Below are 21438 nucleotides of genomic sequence, written 5' to 3' on the forward strand. Positions count from 1 at the left end.
AAAACGGGTTGTATAACGCTACGCTTCCGGGTGCCTGTGACCTGTGGGCTGCGGGATCCACCCTCGGGGGAGAGGGGGGGGAGGCGGTGTTTGGGTTGGAATTTAAGGGATATTTGCATAATGAGCTCGTTTGCGGGCGGTCCGGTTGCGATGCCGGGGCGGGGCCCGCGAGCAGCGGGCGGAGCGCGGCGGGGACGGGGAAACAGCGGCGGGTGAGTGTGCGGGACCAGCTCTGAGTGAGTGTGCCCGGGACAGCCGCGGGTGGGTGTGCGGGGCCTGCCCCGAGTGTGCCCGGGCCTGCCCCGAGTGTGCCCGGCACTGACCGAGGCGGTGCTCGGGGCCCGGGGGAGCCGCACCGGCAGCGCCCCCGGGAGGGGAGGGATCGGCCTTGGGCTGGGGGTGCGTGCGGGGCTGCCAGCCAAGGGGTGATGGAGGGCACGGAGGGACTCCCGGTGCTCTCCCGCATCCTCGGCTGGGGAGAGGTAAAGGCAGCTGCCCGGGTTGATGCCGGGGTGGGCGCCGAGCATGGACAGGCAGGTCCTGATCGTCCCGTGCCTCCCGAGTGGGACCCGTGTCCGGTCAAGCTAGGGTCAACTATGTGATAAGGATGTGCTTGGTGTGCCATTGGGAGTTAAGATACTTTCTTGTACGTATAGGCTCAGTAGGAGTACGAAAACATAGGCGTGGATTATCGCTACCGCAACTTCTAGAATAGTTAGTAAGAAGAGCACTAGTAAGGTTAGGAGTGAGACTGCTGATATTGTGGAGAACAAGGCTGTTGTAGCTGTAGAGATCAGCTGGATGAGGAGGTGGCTTGCTGTGAGGTTGGCTGTTAGGGGCACACCCAGTGCTAATGGGAGAATTAGTAGGGTTGTTTTGATGGGCAGGGATTAACGGGGTGGGGGTGCCTTCTGGTAGGAGGTGTGACCCGTGTGTGGCTGTTCCCTTTGTTTGTCATCCGTGTCCGGCTGTGTCCGTTGTCCGGCTGTCCCCCGTGTCCGGCTGTCCCCGTGTGTGTGGCCCGTGTCCGGCTGTCCCCGTGTGTGTGCCCCGTCTCCGGTGTCCCCGTGTGTGTGACCGTCTCCGGTGTCCCCGTGTCCCGCAGGCGGCTGTGCAGCCCCGGCCGCAGCGATGGAGCCGCGGTGCCCGCCCTGGCTGCCGCGGTGTCCCCGGCCGTGCCGCCTCCTGCTGCGCTCCCTGTGCTCCGGCCCCGCGGGGGCCATGGCCGCGCTGCGGGCGCTGCAGCGGAGCCGGCCCCGGGACGGAGCGGGGCTGGCGTTCCCCTGGCCGGCTCTCACCGCAGCCCTGTGCGCCGAGGAGCCCTCGCTGGAGGGGCCAGAGGACGCCCTGGCTGTGTGAGTTGGATACGTTTCTAAAACTCCGTGTTTTGCGGGAGTTTTGGGTGCCAGGTGCACAATTTTGGGTGTCAGGTGCACAACCTACAACTAATAGCAACCCAAACTGCCACTGCCCCCCATTCCGGCCTAAACAAAGCCTGCTTAGGATCATTCACCCTATCCATTCTCATCATCCTCATATCCGCATGCAGAAACAACCAATGGCCCTCAATCTTCATAAAAATCCACAGAAACAACCAATGGCCCTCAATCTTTGTAAAAATCCACTTTCCTGGTCCATACATGAAGCTGGGATCATAGCAGTGACCCACTGGTGTCCCAGCTTGTGTCTACAAAAGCATCAGGTGCCTCCTCTTGCTCCCTGGTGCTGTGGGACTCTGCTCCACGGGGTGGGTTGGGCTCAGGACAGGGGATTTGCTCTGACCACTCACCTCTCCTTTTCCAGCAAGCCACGGCTGCTGCTGCTGCCCGTTTTGTGCCAGAGGAACCTCTTCTCCCTGCTCCTGGTGGTGCAGGATGCGGTGCCACGGGACTGCCTTCACCAGCTGCTCCAGGCCTTGGAGCAGCATTCCCGTGTGGATCCCTGGGTGCAGGCACTGGGGGATCTGCTCCAGCAGGGACCAAGGGCACAGGAGAGCTCCCCACATCCCACTGCCCTTTCTGCTGCGTGCCAGCAGCAGCTTAGGGGCCTGAGCCAGAAAATTGCCCAGAAGAAACCAGAGGGACAAAGAAAATTGAGCTGGTGCTTCAGCAAGCAGGCTGGTGCCCCTGACTCTGTGCCTGAAGGTGGGAAATGTAAAGAAGTGTCTGAGGAGAGCCTGGAGTTGGACAGTGAGAGTGAGAGGAAGAGGTTGTTGCTGGAGGAGGTGGCATTTGAGCCCCAGGAATGTGGAGATGTGGCAGAGGTGGAAGAGGAGGTGCTTGAGGAGCCTTCAGGGGACACATCTGCTCAGAGCACAGATAAGGCTGCTCAGGACAGCTCCCAGCAGGATGCAGCTGGGGAGCCCAGGAGGATTTCCCAGACAGAGCTGGCAGCAGAGGTCCAGTCCTTTGTCCAGGTACTGGGTAGGGTTTGCTGTCCCCTCCCAGCCAGGGAGCCTTTACTGCCTGATTCCCATTCCTTCATCTCATTTCCCTCAGGTGCATGGACAGGGGCTGAAAATGCTGCTGCTGCAGGAGTCCAGTGTAAGTGGTGGCTTCTGTCCCTCTCCTGGAGCTGATGCTCTATACAGGCTGGTGCCAGGGCCTCAGGAGGGGTGGAAAAGGAGCTGGATTTCACAGATGGGGATAAAAAGCCCTGTTGGCACCTCCTCAGGGCTTGGGATACCAACACCTGCCTGCACCTTGCAGGTGTGAGGGGCTGCCTGTGGGCTCAGCCCTGACAGACACGGGGGAAGGGAGAAGCCCTGGAGCTGTATTTTGTATTCTGGTTTCTTTGGTGCTTTACTCAGGACAGTGTTTCTCTCCAGCACTCCGAGCTGCACACCCCTTCCAAGCTGAGCATCCTGAACACCTGCACCCCCAGCCAGGTGAGCCCCAGCACCCCTGCTGCAGCTGCTGCAGGGTCCTGCTGCTGTCCCTAATGCCCCATGCCCTGTGCCACCCCAGCTCGAGGGGCTGTGCTCCTTCCTGCAGCTCTCCACGTGCCCAGAGCCCTCCCTGGTGCGTTTCTGCAGCTGGCTGCTGCCTCTGAGCCCTGCCCTCAGCCACACCAGCGCAGCCATCCTGGCACAGCAGCTCTTCCTCAGGCGGGTACGTGTCATGGCAGCGGAGGTTCCTGCTCCCCATTCCCCTCTCCACTGTCCCCAGCTCCCGCCTTTTGTGTCCCCAGGTCCTGGCCCTCACCCAGCCGCCTTCCCGACACCTCATGGCTGCCCTGACTTCGTTTTGCTCCAAGTATTCCCATCCCCTGTGCCGTGTGCTGGTGGCTGCAGTGCTGCAGGGGCCAGGGGAAGGTGTGCAGGGCTGCTGGGAGCTGTGGCTGTTTGTGGGTGGCATTTGTCACATGTTAGGAACCATGGACGCCTGGGGTTGGTTTTTTCTGGGCAGGTGGACACTTGGGGGTTGGGATGGGAGATGGGTTTACAGATGAAGTGGGAGGGCTGGCTAGGCTGGCTTCTGGCTTATTTTTTCCCAAAGGACAGTTCCCATCCCTCCATGATTGGGGGTTCCTGGCAGCTCCTAATGCTCAGGGCAGAGCTCCCCTTGTGCTGCTGTGAGGAGAGGGGGGAACCCCTGCCACAGTGTCCCCTTTTCCCAGAGACTGGAGCTGTTTAAACCCTTGCTGCAGCTGGGCAAAGGAAGCAGGATTATCCTCAGCAGCAGGAGGAGGCACTGGGTGGTTTCTGTCTGTCCTGACTGGCACATACACCTGTGAAGAGGTGCCAGGAAGGGCCAGGCACCTCCCCATGGATTTGGCAGCCTCTGGAGGCTCTCCCTTGCTGCTTTGCAGGTGCTGAGCAGACCAAGCTGCTGTGTGAGCTGGTGGAGGAGTGCCTGGAGCCCCACTCTGTGCAGCTGGTGCTGAGGTGAGGGGTCACAGGGCTGGCAGCTCTGCTTTGGCCTCACTGTCCAGCCTGCCTGGGGGCACCAGCCAGGCCACAGAGCAGCACCTTTCCTCTTCACTGTCCTTGCAGCCAAGTCCTGGAGGTGCCTTTGTCAGAGAAGCTCCTGCCAGTGCTGCAGGCCGTGCTGGGGCGGCAGGTGAGGAGCCCCCCTTGTCCCACGGGTGTCCTTGGTGACTCCAGCAGTGCTGGAGCAAGGACCCATTCTCTTACCTGCCCCTGGGCCTTTTCCAGGAGGTGCTGCCCCCTGAGCTCCTGGATCTGCTGGTCCTGACTCTGTGCCAGCAGGCTCCAGCCTTTGCCACGTCACTGAACTTTGCCAGGCTGGTGACAGCCGTGCTCACGGTGTACCAGAGCCAGGTGAGCCCAGCCAGGGCTGCTCCTGCAGCTCCTGGGGCCCAGCCAAGAGCTCTCAGGTGAGCTCCTGGCAGGGCAGGGCCCTGAGCTGGTGCTGCCTCCGCCCCAGGTCAGCCCAGCTCACAGGAGCAGCCTGGCTGCAGTCCTGGACCGGAGCACTGCGGTGCTGAAGAAATCCCTGCAGGCTGTGCTGGAAGGGGCCAGGTGAGTGGGGTCAGGTCCCTGTCATGGCAGCCTCTGCACCCTGGGCTGCCCCAGGGTGTGGAAGCAGAAGGTGCCACCCCTGCCATGCCAGAGCTGTGCAGAGCTGGGTATGGCAGTGACTTTCCTCATCCTGATTTTTGTCTTTCCTCAGGTGATCGCCCAAAGGAATCGTGAGGGGGCAGCTTCCTGGTGTGCACGAGCTCTGTGCACGTTCCTCCCCAACAGCCAGGCAGTGGTGCAGGCTGGGCTGCTGCTTTGTGTATCTGATCTGCTGGGATTTACAGATCTCTGGGTGCAGGAGAGCAGCATTTAACTGAATTCCAGCTGAATTTAGCTGGGAAATTTGAGTGTTCTGCTTTAAAGCCACCTTTCTTTCCTGTTTGCCTGGCCCGTGAGGGGCCCTGCTGTGTGTGACACGTTTCTGGTGATGATGACACTGCTTGTGGCCCTAATAGTGCTTGTGTGGCATGACTCTGCTCAAAGTTCTGTCCTGTATTTTTGAAAGTACCCACTGGAAACCTCATCCAGGCACCTTCTGGTCTGAGAACTGGGAAGAAAAGGTTGGGACAGAGAACTCAGGCAGGTAGAGCTGGGGTTTCAATGGAGGTTTTGAAGCATTGCATATTTCAGGAACTATTTAAAAATCCATAAACGTCTACAAAGGGAGAAGGAGAATTAGAATATGCATGTGTGACTGCTCCAGGTTTGCTCAGTAGTGTTCAGATTCCAGCCAGAGGAAGGAAAGTCTGAAGCATTAGGTGACACTCTTAAGGCTGAGAGCCAGGTTTCTTTACATAAGAATCTCTTAAACTATTTTAGGTGGCAGTGGACTGATGAGGCTTCAAAATCCACATTAGCTGGAGGATGGAAACCTCCAGGGAGCCAGATTGTTGATGTGTTTGCATTCCACTGAGTTAGTGGCTGAGTAAAGTGGAGCTATTGTAGGGCTGCCCAAAACATGACATAAATAGAAATTGTGCCATGATCATCAAAGGTCTAAGCCTGCTCTTCTGGCTTTATTCGGCAGCAGGCTCTGATCTTTGCAGTTTCCCTGCAGAGCTTCTACCAAGTGACCTCAGTGTCATTGTCCCCAGTGCTCTGCCTGGCTGTGGCTGTTGGTCACATGGAGGTGACCACTGCCTTGTGGCAAGAGCCTTCTTGGCCCTGGTTTTGCCTTTGCCTAGTGACAAACAACCCAAAAGCTCTGTACTGCAGGGTGAACTCTCCTCCTTGCTGTGACACCTGGGCTGGCAGGGATGACACAGTGACCTCGGCCAGCCCATGCTGCCTGTGCCATCATCACCTGGCACTGACGTGTTTGATGAAAAGCCTTTTGCTGGGATTTTTCTCCTGAGAAGCCTCAGAACAGAAATGGAACCAATAAGGATCTGCTGGCTGTGGAGTGTGGGCTGGAGGTGGTTTAGCAACAGGGGCATCTTGGATTGGTCTCCTGTGCATTGTTTCTACTCGATGACCAATCATGGTCCAGCTATGTCAGTCCCAGGTTTTTATTATTCATTCATGTGAGCAGTCCCAGGTTTTTATTATTCATTCCTTTCCAGCTTTCTGATGTCTCCTTGCTCTTTTAGTATAGTCCTAATATCCCATTTTCTTTTAATATAATAGCGATAATAAAATAATAAATCAGGCTTCTATTAGGAGAAGTCAAGATTCTCATCTCTTCCCTTGTCCTGGGGACCTTCAAACACCACCACAATCACTGGCTTGAGCTGGTCCGGGCAGCACAAAATAAAATTTAAAAAAAGCTTTAAAAATAAAAAAATTAAAAATAAAATTTAAATTAAAAACTGAAATTTAAAAAATAAAATTAATTAAAAATAAATAAAAAACAAAATAAAAACCCTAAAGTGCTGTAAAGTGCGACTGTCGTAAAACTGCTGTAAAGCACCGGGCAGCACAAAATAAAATTTTAAAAAACCTTTAAAAATAAAAAAGTTAAAATTTAAATTAAAAATAAAACTTTAAAAATTAAAATTAATTAAAAATAAATGAAAAACAAAATAAAAATCACAAAGTGCCATAAAATTTAAAAAAACCTTTAAAAATAAAAAAATTAAAGTTTAAATTAAAAATAAAACTTTAAAAAATAAAATTAATTAAAAATAATTGAAAAACAAAATAAAAACCGTAAAGTGCGACTGCCGTAAAACTGCCTTAAAGCAGCGGGCAGCACAAAATAAAATTTAAAAAAACCTTTAAAAATAAAAAAATTAAAGTTTAAATTAAAAATAAAACTTTAAAAAATAAAATTAATTAAAAATAATTGAAAAACAAAATAAAAACCCTAAACTGCGACTGCTGTAAAACTGCCGTAAAGCACCGGGAAGCACAAAATAAAATTTAAAAAAACCTTTAAAAATAAAAAAATTAAAAATAAAATTTAAATTAAAAATAAAACTTTAAAAATTAAAATTAATTAAAAATAAATGAAAAACAAAATAAAAATCACAAAGTGCCATAAAATTTTAAAAAAAACCTTTAAAAATAAAAAAGTTAAAAATAAAGTTTAAATTAAAAATAAAACTTTAAAAAATAAAATTAATTAAAAATAATTGAAAAACAAAATAAAAACCCTAAACTGTGACTGCTGTAAAACTGCCGTAAAGCACCGGGAAGCACAAAATAAAATTTAAAAAAACCTTTAAAAATAAAAAAATTAAAAATAAAATTTAAATTAAAAATAAAACTTTAAAAATTAAAATTAATTAAAAATAAATGAAAAACAAAATAAAAATCACAAAGTGCCATAAAATTTAAAAAAAAACCTTTAAAAATAAAAAAGTTAAAAATAAAGTTTAAATTAAAAATAAAACTTTAAAAAATAAAATTAATTAGAAATAATTGAAAAACAAAATAAAAACCCTAAAGTGCGACTGCCATAAAACTGCCGTAAAGCAGCGGGCAGCACTAAAATTTAAAAAAACCTTAAAAATAAAAAAATTAAAAATAAAATTTAAATTAAAAAAAAATTTTTAAAAATAAAATTAATTAAAAATAAATGAAAAACAAATTAAAAACCACAAAGTGCTGTAAAGCGCGACTGCCGTAAAACTGCCGTAAAGCGCGACTGTCGTAAAACTGCAGCAATGCAAAACCGTCGTAAATAGTGCCGTAAAGCACGACTGCCGTAAAAGATGCCGTAAAGCGCGACTGTCGCAAAAGGTGCCGTAAAGCGCGACTGTCGTAAAAGGTGCCGTAAAGCAAAACTGTCGTAAAAGATGCCGTAAAGCGCGGATGTCGTAAAAGGTGCCGTAAAGCGCGATTGTCGCAAAAGGTGCCGTAAAGCAAAACTGTCGTAAAAGGTGCCGTAAAGCGCGACTGTCGAAAAAGGTGCCGTAAAGCAGAACTGTCGTAAAAGGTGCCGTAAAGCAAAACTGTCGTAAAAGGTGCCGTAAAGCAAAACTGTCGTAAAAAAGGTGCCGTAAAGCGCGGATGTCGTAAAAGGGGCCGTAAAGCGCGACTGTCGTAAAAGGTGCCGTAAAGCAAAACTGTCGTAAAAGGTGCCGTAAAGCGCGACTGTCGTAAAAGGTGCCGTAAAGCAGAACTGTCGTAAAAGGTGTCGTAAAGCGCGGATGTCGTAAAAGGTGCCGTAAAGCGCGATTGTCGCAAAAGGTGCCGTAAAGCAAAACTGTCGTAAAAGGTGTCGTAAAGCGCGGATGTCGTAAAAGGTGCCGTAAAGCGCGATTGTCGCAAAAGGTGCCGTAAAGCGCGACTGTCGTAAAAGGTGCCGTAAAGCAGAACTGTCGTAAAAAAGGTGCCGTAAAGCGCGGATGTCGTAAAAGGTGCCGTAAAGCGCGACTGTCGTAAAAGGTGCCGTAAAGCAGAACTGTCGTAAAAGGTGCCGTAAAGCGCGGATGTCGCAAAAGGTGCCGTAAAGCGCGACTGTCGTAAAAGGTGCCGTAAAGCAGAACTGTCATAAAAGGTGCCGTAAAGCAGAACTGTCGTAAAAGGTGCCGTAAAGCAAAACTGTCGCAAAAGGTGCCGTAAAGCGCGGATGTCGCAAAAGGTGCCGTAAAGCGCGGATGTCGTAAAAGGTGCCGTAAAGCAGAACTGTCGTAAAAGGTGCCGTAAAGCGCGGATGTCGCAAAAGGTGTCGTAAAGCGCGGATGTCGTAAAAGGTGCCGTAAAGCAAAACTGTCGTAAAAGGTGCCGTAAAGCAAAACTGTCGTAAAAGGTGCCGTAAAGCGCGGATGTCGTAAAAGGTGCCGTAAAGCAAAACTGTCGTAAAAGGTGCCGTAAAGCAAAACTGTCGTAAAAGGTGCCGTAAAGCGCGGATGTCGTAAAAGGTGCCGTAAAGCAAAACTGTCGTAAAGGGTGCCGTAAAGCGCGACTGTCGTAAAAGGTGCCGTAAAGCGCGGATGTCGCAAAAGGTGCCGTAAAGCAGAGCTGTCGCAAAAGGTGCCGTAAAGCGCGGATGTCGTAAAAGGTGCCGTAAGGCGCGACTGTTGTGAAAGGTGTCGTAAAGCAAAACTGTCGTAAAAGGTGCCGTAAAGCAAAGCTGTCGCAAAAGGTGTTGTAAAGAGCAACTGTCGTAAAACGTGACTGTCGTTAAGGGTGCCGTAAAGCAGCACTGTTGTGAAGAGTGCCGTAAAGCACGATTGTCATGGTTAAATTACCGCAACAGTAGTTATAAAAACCAAATGCTGACCGTTCAGTCATCTTCACCAGAGACTTTTGGACACAGTTTGTATCAAGCACTTTATTAGTATCTCCCACTAGAGGTGGCTGCCGCGGAGCCGGCCCCAGCTTGCCGGGCGCTGCTTGAGCTGTGTTTGCTGGACGGGGGATGCCCGCAGCAGCCGCCCCGCCCCTCCTGCGACTCCGCCCCTCGCCGCCGCGAGTCTCCAGCGGGACACGCCCCCCACCTCCCCGTCGGACCGCACAGCTCCGGCACCCGTGGCGCTGCTCGCCCGTGCCGCCCCGCCCCGGCGGTCCCGATATCCGTCCCCCCGGCCCCTCCCACCGCTCCCGCCATCCCCGCCTTTGCCATCCCGTTGGTCCCTGCTGTCCCGGCTACCGCGGGCCCCGCCCCTCAGCGTCACCGCGGCCCCGCCCCCCCTCCCCCGCGCCTGCCGCTTCCCCCCGCTACCCGCGGGTGCGGCCGCTCCTCCCTCCCCCAAGTCCCCCTCGCCCCCTTTGCCGACACAGCGCCGGTGGCGGACCAAGTCCCGTCGCTGCTGCATTTTTGCAGCCTCCTGTGGCTCCCGGATCTGCGGTGCCGAGCGCGCCTGGCGCGGCCCCTCGTGCACGTTGCCTCTCCCGCGCCTGGCGCCGCCCCTGCCCGCCGGGCCAGCAGCCAGCCCAGCCCCCAGCGGCTGCGCGCCGCGCTCCAGCCGCCGACTCCCCCACCGCCCGCCATGGCCCCCCCGCGGCAGCCTCCCGCCGCCTCCACGCCGCTCCTCCCGCCGCCCCGGGATCATCTCCCGCTGACGCGGCCGCCCCGCCGCCGCCCGTGGTCGCCCTCCCGCTCCTGCCGCTGCCGCTCCATGGCGGGCCGAGCCGCGCCTTCCCCACCGCGGCTCCCCGCTTCAGAGCTGCCGGATGGCGCGGCTCCGCCGCCTCCTGCAACCACGGCCGTCCCGTCGTTCCCTTCCGCAGCCGCAGCCCCGTGTCCCGTTTCTGCGGCTCCGCAGCTCCGCCGCCTCCCGCACCCCCCGGCCCGCCCGCCGCTGCCCGCCGCTGCCCGCCGCTGCCTCCCGCACCCCCCGGCCGGCCCGCCGCTGCCCGCCGCTGCCCGCCGCTGCCCGCCGCTGCCCGCCGCTGCCCGCCGCTGCCCGCCGCTGCCCGCCGCTGCCCGCCGCTGCCCGCCGCTGCCCGCCGCTGCCCGCCGCTGCCCGCCGCTGCCCGCCGCTGCCCGCCGCCTGCCCCGCGCATGCGCAGTTGCCATAACCGCCGCACCAGCGATATCACTCCGCGCCGCCTCATCCAACCACAGCGCCCTTTCCGGGATCAGCCGCACGCATGCGCAGTTCTCCACGGCGCCGCCGCCGCCGCCGCCCCCCCCCACTGCTTTCGCCGCAGTTTTGGTACAGCCCGGTCCCGGTTCCGAGCCGCTGCGTGCCGCTGTCCGGCCACGGCCGGCATCCCCGTGCCCTGTCACGCCGCTTCCGCCGCCACCGGGTGTATACACGGCACCACAGCAGGCGGATACAGCAGCGCCCTGCATGTATCCTTCCGCGTCTCTGCCTCTGCCGGAGCTTGAGGAGCCGGGCACCGAGAGATCCCCCCCCCTCCGCAGCGCGATACCCGGGGCACCGAGAGATCCCCCCCTCCCCCCGCCGCAGCGCGATACCTGGGGCACCGAGAGATCCCCCCCCGCCGCAGCGCGATACCTGGGGCACCGAGAGATCCCCCCCCCCTCCGCCGCAGCGCGATACCTGGGGCACCGAGAGATCCCCCCCCGCCGCAGCGCGATACCTGGGGCACCGAGAGATCCCCCCCCCTCCGCCGCAGCGCGATACCTGGGGCACCGAGAGATCCCCCCCCGTCCCCCGCCGCAGCGCGATACCTGGGGCACCGAGAGATCCCCCCCCGCCGCAGCGCGATACCTGGGGCACCGAGAGATCCCCCCCCCCTCCGCCGCAGCGCGATACCTGGGGCACCGAGAGATCCCCCCCCGTCCCCCGCCGCAGCGCGATACCTGGGGCACCGAGAGATCCCCCCCCCTCCGCCGCAGCGCGATACCTGGGGCACCGAGAGATCCCCCCCCCCCCCGCCGCAGCGCGATACCTGGGGCACCGAGAGATCCCCCCCCGCCGCAGCGCGATACCTGGGGCACCGAGAGATCCCCCCCCCCCCCGCCGCAGCGCGATACCTGGGGCACCGAGAGATTCCCCCCCCCCTCCGCAGCGCGATAGCGGGGGCACCGAGAGATCCCCCCCCCTCCGCAGCGCGATACCTGGGGCACCGAGAGATCCCCCCCCGTCCCCCGCCGCAGCGCGATACCTGGGGCGCCGAGAGATCCCCCCCCTCCGCAGCGCGATAGCGGGGGCGCCGAGAGATCCCCCCCCCCCCCCCTGCCGCAGCGCGATACCGGGGGCACCGAGAGATCCCCCCCCCCCCCCCCCGCCGCAGCGCGATAGCGGGGGCGCCTCCGCGTTTTCGCCTTCCGCCCTCCTAGCACCGAGTGGGACTACTTTGTGTCACGATTCGTCCGCACAGCCACAAACGAAGGAGGTTGGCAGCACAGAAAACTTCACTTTTGACTCGTCTTGACCCTTTCAAGAACTATGGAATCCATCCTGAACAGCGCAGAGGGGTGGATGCAGCACAAAACATCAGTCAGATTTTACAGATCAGCAGAACCTTGGCCAAGGGTGGCGGGAGTGCCAGGACTGGCTCTGTCCTTGTCCTGATTTAGGAGCAGTGATGGGGAAGGGACTGGTCTGAAGCTTTGTCTGAGACCTTTCCTAGGCTGGAGGTAGCAGATAGTCTGTGATTTTCATCCAGTTTACTTGTGGTAATAGGCAGTGGTTTCTTACCTGCTTCCTCTTCTGTTTGTAGATTTTTACTTCACATTACAGAGGGGAATTCCCTTTTTGGTCTCGTAGTTCTTGGGTTTTTTTTGAAGGAAATTCATGATATGCAGTTGCATGGGTCGTCTGTCCACTGTGCTGCTTCCACACCCTGCACAGGGATTTTTGAACCAGTTTCATGACAAGATGATTCCTCCTCTGCCCAGGTGCCTTTGTGGGGCTGTGGTCAGGCAGCATGAACCTCTTTGGGGTGAGCAGGGCTGTGGAGTCTGTGGATGTTAAATACCAGACGGCTGAGCCATGCAGGGGCCTTGGGCCATGCAGCACCTTGTTGAAAAGGGCTGAAACTCAGTGGCTTTCCTGAAAACAGCCTGAAAATAATTTTAAAAAAATCAAAAAAACATTTCAAAAAAATTTCCTGAAAATCCATGCCCCAAGGGGCTGCCCCTCTCCAAACAGGAGCTCCAGGTTGTTGCTGTTTCCTCTCCTGCAGCAGTGCCAGGGGTCACCCCACGTTTCCCTGGAGGTAACTGCGTGTCCAGGGACAGCCTGCTAATCTCCTGTGTAATCCCCAACATGCTGATGCAGTTCTGCCTGCAAACCTGGGGGCTGTGACACCCAAATGTGAGGCTGAACTGCTCTGGGGGACACTCAGCAATATTTGTTTTTTTTTTTCACTTGGGATTTGAAACTGAATAAAAAGGAAGAGCAGTTTTCCTTCTTGTCTGTTTGGGGATTTTTGGTTGTTTTTTTTTTTTTTTTTTTTTTGCCAACAACTTTTTAATCATAAGACAAGAATTGTGTTCTCTCTTGGGTAGCCTGGTGGCTGCCAGGTTCCTGTCAGGCAGGGAAGCCAGGGCCACAGAAAGGTGGATTTGAGGGAGGGCTGGGTGCTGCTTTGTGGTTGGGCCCCTGCACAGACCTGTAAATCACGCTTGCTGCATCAGTGGCAGCACTCAGTGTCAGCCTGAGCAGCTTTCTTCCAAGAAGTGAATAATCCAGATGACCACACTGTGATCTGAGCTGAGTCCAGCTCAGCTTCAGGTGCCCTGGGAGGTGCTGCAGCCGAGAGGGACCTGGCTGGAAGGGGGACGGGGGACAGAGCTGCAGCCCATGCTGCCACCCACCCTCCTGGGCTGCAGAGCTCCCTGCAGGCTCTCTCAACAGGTCTGTGTCAGGGGCACTGGGCTGTTTTCCTGCCTTGGGGCTCTGCCATTCCTAGATTGCACTCACCATTTAGCCGCTCCCAGCTTAAAAAAATAAGAATGCCTAAAAACCCCCTGCATGCTTTTAGTGAATGCTTTTAGAGGCTCTTTGAACGGGGTGGTTGTGAACAGGGGCATTGCCCTCCTGGGTGTGGGAGGGAACAGAGGGGACATCCAGGGACCCTGGGCTGTGTCCTTGGGTCTGTGTGTCCCACGCAGCAGCCCTGGGATGCCAGGACACCCGGGGAAAGGGCACTGATGTGCCAGCTGCTGCCCCTGGGGGGGAAGCTGGGGCTCTCTGCGAGGGTGTCCCACCTCCACTCCCCGCGGTTTGTAACCCCTGGGGCTGCTCTCCCTCTGGCAGGTGGGGCAGAGCCTGGGCACAGCCTGCCCGGGCACTGGGAGATGCTGTTTGCAGGGCTGGAGGGGTCTGCAGCCCCCGAGGGGTCCCTGGGCATGGGGTGGAAGGGTGGAAGCTCCCTGCTGAAGGTGGAGCCCGAGCCGCTGTAAGCTCATTAGGGGAAGAAAGCGGCTTTAGGGGATGGGATGGATCTGAGCAAAGGGGTCGGGGCACTGGGGGGATGGTGGGGCTGCTGAGAGGGGCAGGAGGGCCGGGGGTCCTGGGCAGCATCACCGAACCAGGAGCTGCAGGGGCTCCTCATCAGCCATCCCGGTTTATTCTGGTGCTGGGTCCCCATGAAAGCACGGGGGGATCCCCATCTGTCCTGGCTGCCAGGGAGATGCTGAGGCTCAGCTCTGCTGGCACAGTGTCACAGGAGGGATCAGTGCTGGTCTTGCCCAGCTCTGTCACCTCCCAGAGCGGGTGCGGGACCTGGCAGAGCTTTCCTGGCCACCTGCAGCCCCCGCTGCCCGCCCCGGCCGGCGCGGGGAGCTCCCAGGCGCTCTCATGCATCTCCTTTAAAGGCCTTCTCTCCTCGGGCTCGGCCCCGGCAGCTCCGAGCGCCGCAGATGCGGCTGCTCTGCCCCGCGGGGAGCCCCGGCCGGGCCGATGGGGACCCGACAGGGCTGAGTGCCGGCTCCGAGCCGGGTGCCAGCATCTGCCTCCGGCTGCTCGGGAGGAGCTCAGGCAGGTAATGATGCCCCGGGGAGCGTTCGGCGTCGCCGAGCTGAGGGAAAGCCCGCTCTGGCATCTCAGGGGGTTCCCGGTGCTAAAGCAGCCCCGTGTCTCGTATCTTTGCCATCTGGAACGCAAAGATAAGGAGCGAGTGCCTGCTCGTATCTTTTCCATCTGGAGCACAAAGATAAGGAGCGGCTGCTCCTGCAGTCTGCGAGGCTGTGGGGGAGCAGCAGCCGGCAGGGGCTGCCGCAGCTGTGATGGATTGAGCGCTTTGCAGCAGGGACCGGCCCTCCAGAGCGCTCTGGTGCTCGCCGCTGGGATGAGTTTGGGTGATCCCGGCCGGCTGGAGGCCCTGAGCCCCTGGGTGGAGTTATCAGAGATAATTCCCGCTGTATAGGTGTGAAACGGGCTGGCTTTCAAAGGCACCAAGTGCTGCTTTTTACACCTTCATCAGAGCTGAGCGGGCACTGGGAGCTGGGTGAGGCTGAGCTTGGCCGAGGCTTTGGACAGGCACTTCAAGCAGTCCCTGCTCTCTGTCCCCCTAGATTTCTCCTGCTTCCCTGTCCTGGACAAAAAAATTCTCCTTCTGTCCTAAATCTGCACGGCCGTGGGCACCGGGACAGTCCCTTCACACTGGGCTGGGAGAGGGACTTTGTGAACTTTCTGCATCCTTCTCTGACTCTTTAAACATTGTAAAACAGCTTAAATGGGTTCTCCAAGCTCCCTAATATTTGGAAATCGTTTATATCTGTCTCTCAGGGAGCTCAGGGGCTGTCACGTCTGCAGCCTGGTGAGCAGGGGGTTGCTGCAAATCCACCTCCCCCCCAAGAAGCTGACCCACACCACAAGCCCAAAATGAGGATTGTCCTGGGGGAAGGAAATGGGGGTGGCAAGCAGGGAAGCCCACCCTCTTGTACTGAATTGAATTTCTCCTTCTCCTCGCTCCTCGCCCGCCCAAATCCCTCCAGCCCCCTCCCGAATCCCAGCGGGCCTCCCCACCTCTTTTCCCACAGATGCCTCCACGCTAAGCAGAGGAGCTCGGAGCTCCTGCTGGGTGAGAAAACGCTTTAAAAATACAACATTTAGAGGCGTTCTCCATCTGCGCGCGGCTAATGCGGGTCTCTCGCCATAGGTGAGCTGCTCCTGGAGCCAGATGAAGCCGCTCGGAGGGAGCTCGCCAGGACAGGGGGAGGAGGAGGAGGCGCAGGGACCGGCCCAGGGGCGCCGGCGGCGGCAGCGGCACCGGGCGAGCTGCCGGCCCAGCCCCTCACCGCGCAGGTACGTGCACTAAAAGCTCCCCCAGAGGTTCTTGAAACGCTGGCAAGGATGGGACAGCGATGGCAGCGCCAGGCAAGGGGCACTGAGCATCCCTGTGGCACGGTGACCCCTTCTCCTGCTCTCAGGCTCGCCAGGAGGAGAGGGAGAAGCTCTGCTGCAGCCCTTCCCAGAGCCAGGGGGAAAAGTTTGGGGGTTCAAACCCTCTCCCAGTTGTGTGCTGGGCTCCACAGGGCTCTGTACACAGCAGCCCCTGTGACCTGCCCTCCCTGGTGGCCTCCAGCATCAGTGAGCAGGGATGCTGCAGAGCTGCCAGACCTCCTGGCACTCAGGGCAGGGTTTTGGGGTGATAAACCTGTCCCCAGTGCGCTTTTAGGGGTGCCTGCCATCCCCATGGGGTGCTGTGAGGTGGTGCCTGCCCGGGCTCTGGCTGTGTTGTGGTGCTGGAAGGGGCCGGCTCGCAGCGAGGTCCCCTTGGCAGCCGGAGCAAAAAAAAAAAAAAAAAAGAAAAAAGCAAAAGCTGAGGCAAAGTACGGCAGTGGCTGTTGGTGACTCATTGCTGGCTGGAAACGGCCCCGGCGAGTCCTCTCTGGGGCTCTGCGGCGGCGGCAGGAGCGGAGAGGCGGCTCGGGGACGGAGCAGGCTTTGGAGGATGCTCGGGAAGGAGCCAGGTCCGGAGCAGCCCCAGGAGGGAGCAGGGGGAGCGTGGGGGATGGGATGCTGCCGATGCTTCCTGAGTTTCCTCAGGGTTTAGCCGGGATTCCCTCCACAGGGAGCAGCAGGCAGAGCTGTCCGGGCTCCCCGCGTCTCCGGATGAAGGTAAGGGCAGCCCAGGCGGGGATGGGGTCACAAGGGTGGGTTTTCCACCCTCCCTCCCTCCCTGAGCAGCAGGAGGGTTCCCCTGGCCTGGCAGCACCTGCCTGCAACCCCTTCCAGCCCTGGGACCCCATCCCCTGGATTTGCCTCACCAGCTGTACCCCACCCTCTGCACTGGATCCATTGCCCTCCTCCCCCTGCCCTGGCCCAGTTTAGCCCCAGCTCCCTGAATCCCACAGAGACATTTTGGGGGGTGCCTGCCAGCTGATGTCCCTTGGGAGCCTGCAGGCTGCAGAAGTGGCAGTGGCAGTTTTGGGGGTCTGTCCTGAAGTGGTGTCAGGCTGGGAGGGGTCCCTGCTGCCCAGCTCCCAGCACCTTTCTGTTCCCAGGCAGGATGAGCAGTCCCCAGGGACAGCCAGGTGGGGATCTGGCCAGGAGCGAGCAGAGCGTGGAGCAAAGCAGCGAGGTGAGAGGGAGGGGAGGGTGACAGCTGGGCACAAACCCTGCCTGGTTCCTCGGGCTGGCCCCCAGCCCCTGTGTGCTGCTCCTCTCGGGGTGCTGTGCTGCACCTGGGGGAGGTTTGCCCCAGCAGCACCTTTGTGCCTCTCAGGAGCCAGGCAGGGCCGTGCAGGAGCAGGCTGTGCACCCTGGGGACACTGGGGACACTGACAGCACTAAAGAAGGTGGGTGAGTCCCCATCCCACATCCCAGCTGGGTGCCCTTAGGGGAAGGTTTGAAGTAGCTGGGGAGGAGCATGGGAACGTGTTCTGATGGGGGTCATCTCCTCTGGTGGGGACATGGGCAAGGGGAGACTGGCCTGGGAGGAGCCAAAGCCCCCCTGATGCTGGGGGAAGGATTGGGGTGGTCCCAAAACATGGGCAGCACCTCCTGCTAGGACTGGAGGGCAGAGGAAGGAGGGAAGGCCCAGGGAAAGCCCTCATGTGTGGTTTCCTGTGGCCCCATTGCCTTCCTGCAGATGCAGAAACCCTGGAGGAGCCTCTGCTGAGCCTCCCCAGTGAGCTCTCAGTGCTGGACAGGCTTGGCTTGCACAGGTAAGACCAGTGAGCACCTGCATCCCCCTGGGGGCTACAGGGCAGGGGGGTCCCAGGGCACAGCAGGGCTCAGAGATTGGACTTCCCTCCTTTTGCATTGCACAAGGGTTGCTGTCCACACAATGGGCACTTGGCTTCCCACTTCTGGTGGTGGCTGGCAGCCCTGGGAGCAGGGCAAGGGCATTTTCAGCATGCAGCCCCCATGATGCCCCCATTCCTGACAGTAATTCTCTTTCTGCAGGGTGGCTCTGACCGAGCAGGATCTGGAGGTGAGGGCTGCTGGGGGCTGTGGGGACACAAGGACGGGGACACCGTGCTGGCTCACAGTGCCACGGCTGTGCCCTGCTCCTTCAGGCACCGCAGGGCCCTGGCAGCCACCATCCAAACCCTTTCCCAGAGATGCTTTTGGCATTTGGAGGCAGCTGCATTTCCATGAGCGTGTCCTCTGCGTGCCCAGCAATCCCACAAAGTGCTCTGCAGCTGCTGAAGGGCGTCCTTGGCCGGGGAGGCGGCGGGAGCCTCACTAATAAAAATCATTTCCCTGCGAGTGCCAGGGCTGAGTCAGGCTCAGCCACCAGCCAGGACCCAGCCAGGGGAGGGCTGGGGCTGGCGTCTGCCCGCCTGTGCTCTTGCCACGAGGGCTCAGGGTTTCATTATCAGCTGCCTGGGGGACGTTATCAGCTGTATCTCCCTGGGCTGGCATCTCAGGGGACTGTCCCCAGCTTGCAGCAGCTCAAGGGTGCTGGGGCAAGGCAAGTGCTAATGATCTTCAGCACTACCCTGATGGTGGCACGCTGGGAGGTCTGTCTGTGCCTTCGGGGCAGCAGCACATGGCCCTGGTGGCTTTTCTTCTGCCCCTCTGTGCCCCTCTCACCCCACAGGCAGCCTTTGCCCACCTGGCCCTGGCTTTTCGCTGTGATGTGTTCACCCTGCAGCAACGGGTGCAGGTGGAGAAACGGGCACGGGATGCAGCAGAGGAAAACATCCAGGAGGAGCTGGGGCAGTGCCGGGCTGCCCTGGAGGTAGGTGGGCACCAGGGCAGGGGGCTGGCACATGCTGGGATCACCCAGCCCCAAAGGGGTTTGGACAACTCAAAGTGGCAGCTCCAGCAGCTCCACCCTTTCCCCCCACAGAGGCTGGGCCGATCCTGTGCCAGTGCAGGCTGCAAGGAGACACTGGAGCAGCTGCAGCACAACCTGGCCGTGCTGGCAGCAGCTGTGGAGAGGGCAACCAGTGCTGCAGAGAAGCTGGGGGCTGTACACCAGGTGTGTCCACAGCCTAGTGTGGCAGTGATGGAGGTGCTCCAGATGGGCTTGGGGATGATGAAGCCTCATCCCTGGGCTTGCTGGGGTTTGTCCTTCCTCCTCACAGTGCTGGCCTTGACCTCACGTTTGTGCTTAGCAGGGTGCAAGGGATCCATCCACCCACCCCTGGGAGCGGGAAGGGGATGCAGCTGCACTCCCTGGGGGGAGGCACAGGGAGGGACTGGCAGAGCTGGCTCCTGAGGAGACTTAGGGGCCCTGATCCCCCATCCTGCCTGGCTGCAGGAGGCCCGGATGAGCCGGGCAGCAGAGGTGATGGTGCAGCACGTGGAGAACCTGAAGCGGCACCACCTGCGGGAGCACGCGGAGCTGGAGGAGATGAAGCGCCTGATCCAGCAGAACTCCCGCAACCGGCAGCTGGCAGAGAGCCAGGGTGAGGTGGGCTCTGCCCCCGGGGCTGGGCAGGGCTGGCACACAGCAGCCCCCTCCCTCTGGGGGCCAGTGTGACCCTGCACCGCAGAGCCAGGGCTGGTGCGAGCTGAGGAGTGGCTGAGGGGAGCAGCTGATGGGGCAGTGAGGGGAACAGCTGGTGACAGTTGTGAGGGGACAGTGGGACAGCAGATCAATGTGGCAGCAGGTGCAGAGAGCCATAACCCAGCTGGGAATGCAGGGCAGGGGGGACCCATGCACAAAAAGGACTCTGTTCCTGAGCACCAAACCCCACAGGTGCCACTGTGTCCCCTGCCTGGGGCACCACCTGTGCCAAGCACAGAGCACATGGCCAGGACAGCTTTGTGTCTGTCTGTCTGTGCATCAGCCCCATCCTTGTGTTGAGGGATGATGTAAGGCAGCTTCTCTTTGCTCTCAGATGATGTGGAGCCACGGCTGAGGCCTCACCCCCTGAAGAGGAGTTTCCAGCAGGTAACTGGTCCCAGTCTTGGAGCCACTGCCTGCCCTCCCTCAACTGGCTGTCCCCACACAACCCCTTGTCCCCAAACAATGTCACTGCAGCCAGCTGCTTGCTGCAGGGAAGATCTGCAGGGATGAAGCAGAATGCAGGGGCAGCTTCAGGGAGCTGTTGGTAGACAGACAGGATGCCCAGCAAGCTGAGGGCTGCCTGTGCAAGAGATCTTAGGCAGATCCTTCTTCCATTGCAGGGTCACAGGCTTGGCTCTTTAGCACCACCTTGAATCCAGCACTGATCCCCCCATAGCTCCAGAGGTAGGGGAGGGGGTCAGGCAGCCCCACCAGGGCAGCTTGCAGCACTAATGACAGGCACAAACCTCTTGGCTTTGACCTTCCCTGGCTTTCCAGCTTCCCCTCAGCTCCAGGGGGAGCTGGCAGTGTCCTGTGGTGTCCCTTACCTGTGCTGGGGAGGTGATGGGGAAGGAGGAGGTGAGAAGCAGCCACACAGAGCTCACCCCCACCCCTCTGTTGCAGGGGTCTGCTCGCCGCAGGGTCAGCATCGCCGTCATCCCCAAGCAGCTCCTGGTAAGGATGTGTTGGGTGGGGACAGCCAGAGGCTGTGTCCCCAGCCTGGGTGCCACTGGGGCTCTGTGTCCCCAGCCTGGGTGCCACTGGGGCTCTGTGTCCCCAGCCTGGGTGCCTCTGGGGCTCTGTGTCCCCACTGATGCTCCCGCCTTGTGTGCCCAGCCAGGTGCCAGCCCTGAGAGCCGAGCAGCCCCAGCAGGTGACCCGGAGCCAGAGGGGGCCCAGTGCTGGCCCAGCACCCTCAGGTGACTGCGCTGGGTGGCACCAGCTGATCCAGCTGTCCCCATGTGGCACAGCACTGACCCTGTCCTCTCCCTCCCCAGGAGTGAGCTGGAGCCACAGGGCCAGGACAGCGCCGTGACTGGGAAGCTGATGGCAGAGGCAGAGGGCAGAGGATCCAGCACAGGGAGTGAGGAGCCAGAGCAGCTTGGGCCGACGTGAGCAGCACCTGGGTGTGCCCAGCATCCCCCACAGCTGCTGGCCTCTCTGTGGTCCCTGGGTGGCCAGCACTTGGGCAGGGGCTGGGGGGTTTAGTGGTGGAAAGCTGGGATGTTGTTTGGCTGCCTCAGCTCAGCCCCACCGGGGCTCAGTTTTGCCCATGCCCTCCTCAGGCTTGTTCACTTGGGCTTGTGAAAGGTTTGCCAGGGGGTTTTGGGGCTGAGTTAAACATCCTCCTTGTGCCCAGATGGGGTGGAGGTGGGATTTGCTCTCCCTCATGGATGACAAGTGTCCCTGCTCACCTTCTCCCCAGGTCCAAGGGGGCTGCAGCGGAGCTGTGGCGTCCATGGCTCTTCCTCCCACAGCACTACTGGGTTTTCTTCTGGCTGCTTCTGCTGAGCATCGCCTTCCTCCTCTTCATCCGTGTCCTGGAGCTGCAGAGGCTGCAGCCTGCAGCATCACCCAAGGCCTAGCTGGACCAGGGAGGGGGAGCTGAGAGCCATCTCTGCTCCTTCCCCACATCCTAAAACACCAAACCCCTAGAATAATAAAATGGGAGGAAAAATGGGGGAATTGTAATGGCGGAGCAGGGGCTAGGATTTCAGGTAGGAGCTGTGGTAGGATCTTAGGTATGGTTGGCACCTCCATGTAACCACGAAGGGTTCAGGGAGCTGCAGCAGCTCTCACTGATGCTGTGAGTTGCCTGTTCTTGGCACCTCCATGTAGCCATGAAGGGTTCAGGGAGCTGCAGCAGCTCTCACTGATGCTGTGAGTTGCCTGTTCTCAGCACACCAAGGGCTGCAGGTGTGCTCCCACTCATCCCCTGCGCTGGGGACAGCCCG

The 21438-nt window shown here is 58.1% G+C and overlaps 2 protein-coding genes across 11 annotated transcripts; both read left to right on the forward strand.

Annotated features, from left to right (window-relative positions):
- The first annotated feature begins 182 nt into the window (after nucleotides 1-182).
- Nucleotides 183-6344, forward strand: FANCE (FA complementation group E). 5 transcript variants are annotated; one of them, XM_071450106.1, is made up of 12 exons: nucleotides 183-261; nucleotides 1106-1355; nucleotides 1804-2416; nucleotides 2499-2543; nucleotides 2810-2887; nucleotides 2967-3110; nucleotides 3190-3313; nucleotides 3811-3886; nucleotides 3995-4061; nucleotides 4157-4282; nucleotides 4389-4483; nucleotides 4635-6344. In XM_071450106.1, exons 2-12 carry the CDS (start codon nucleotides 1132-1134, stop codon nucleotides 4636-4638), a joined length of 1596 nt encoding a protein of 531 aa, XP_071306207.1. In that variant the 5' UTR covers nucleotides 183-261; nucleotides 1106-1131; the 3' UTR covers nucleotides 4639-6344. The 5 variants fall into 5 exon arrangements, with proteins under 5 accessions (XP_071306207.1, XP_071306211.1, XP_071306209.1 ...); XM_071450108.1 differs by lacking the exon at nucleotides 183-261 and having other exon boundaries at nucleotides 1012-1355; nucleotides 2994-3110; XM_071450109.1 differs by lacking the exon at nucleotides 183-261 and having other exon boundaries at nucleotides 1014-1355; nucleotides 2828-2887; nucleotides 2994-3110.
- An 8233-nt stretch (nucleotides 6345-14577) lies between these two features.
- Nucleotides 14578-21175, forward strand: LOC139601129 (inositol 1,4,5-triphosphate receptor associated 2-like). 6 transcript variants are annotated; one of them, XR_011682821.1, is made up of 15 exons: nucleotides 14578-15316; nucleotides 15395-15540; nucleotides 16310-16356; nucleotides 16743-16819; nucleotides 16964-17036; nucleotides 17330-17405; nucleotides 17647-17674; nucleotides 18287-18427; nucleotides 18539-18670; nucleotides 18953-19100; nucleotides 19536-19588; nucleotides 20108-20158; nucleotides 20325-20403; nucleotides 20482-20595; nucleotides 20910-21048. XR_011682821.1 is itself a non-coding variant. In XM_071449903.1 (15 exons), the coding sequence occupies exons 2-15, from the start codon at nucleotides 15416-15418 to the stop codon at nucleotides 21067-21069; spliced, it is 1308 nt and encodes a 435-aa protein (XP_071306004.1). In that variant the 5' UTR covers nucleotides 14578-15316; nucleotides 15395-15415; the 3' UTR covers nucleotides 21070-21175. The 6 variants fall into 6 exon arrangements, 5 of the variants coding, with proteins under 5 accessions (XP_071306004.1, XP_071306008.1, XP_071306007.1 ...); XM_071449903.1 differs by having other exon boundaries at nucleotides 20321-20403; nucleotides 20910-21175; XM_071449907.1 differs by lacking the exon at nucleotides 20910-21048 and having other exon boundaries at nucleotides 20482-20889.
- Nucleotides 21176-21438: the final 263 nt, after the last annotated feature.

Source organism: Agelaius tricolor, unplaced genomic scaffold (assembly GCF_023055355.1).
Source record: "Agelaius tricolor isolate 1412-34295 unplaced genomic scaffold, bAgeTri1.0.p SCAF_30, whole genome shotgun sequence".
In the NCBI taxonomy this organism is placed as follows: domain Eukaryota; kingdom Metazoa; phylum Chordata; class Aves; order Passeriformes; family Icteridae; genus Agelaius; species Agelaius tricolor.

Bases quoted from the DNA above. Each gene is read 5' to 3' on its own strand.
- FANCE (XM_071450106.1), top strand. From the start codon at position 1,132: ATGGAGCCGCGGTGCCCGCCCTGGCTGCCGCGGTGTCCCCGGCCGTGC. The intron at 3,887-3,994 runs GTGAGGGGTCAC...CTGTCCTTGCAG, and splicing joins TCTGTGCAGCTGGTGCTGAG to CCAAGTCCTGGAGGTGCCTT. The intron at 4,062-4,156 runs GTGAGGAGCCCC...GGCCTTTTCCAG, and splicing joins AGGCCGTGCTGGGGCGGCAG to GAGGTGCTGCCCCCTGAGCT.
- LOC139601129 (XM_071449903.1), top strand. From the start codon at position 15,416: ATGAAGCCGCTCGGAGGGAGCTCGCCAGGACAGGGGGAGGAGGAGGAG. The intron at 16,357-16,742 runs GTAAGGGCAGCC...TTCTGTTCCCAG, and splicing joins CCCCGCGTCTCCGGATGAAG to GCAGGATGAGCAGTCCCCAG. The intron at 16,820-16,963 runs GTGAGAGGGAGG...TGTGCCTCTCAG, and splicing joins GCGTGGAGCAAAGCAGCGAG to GAGCCAGGCAGGGCCGTGCA.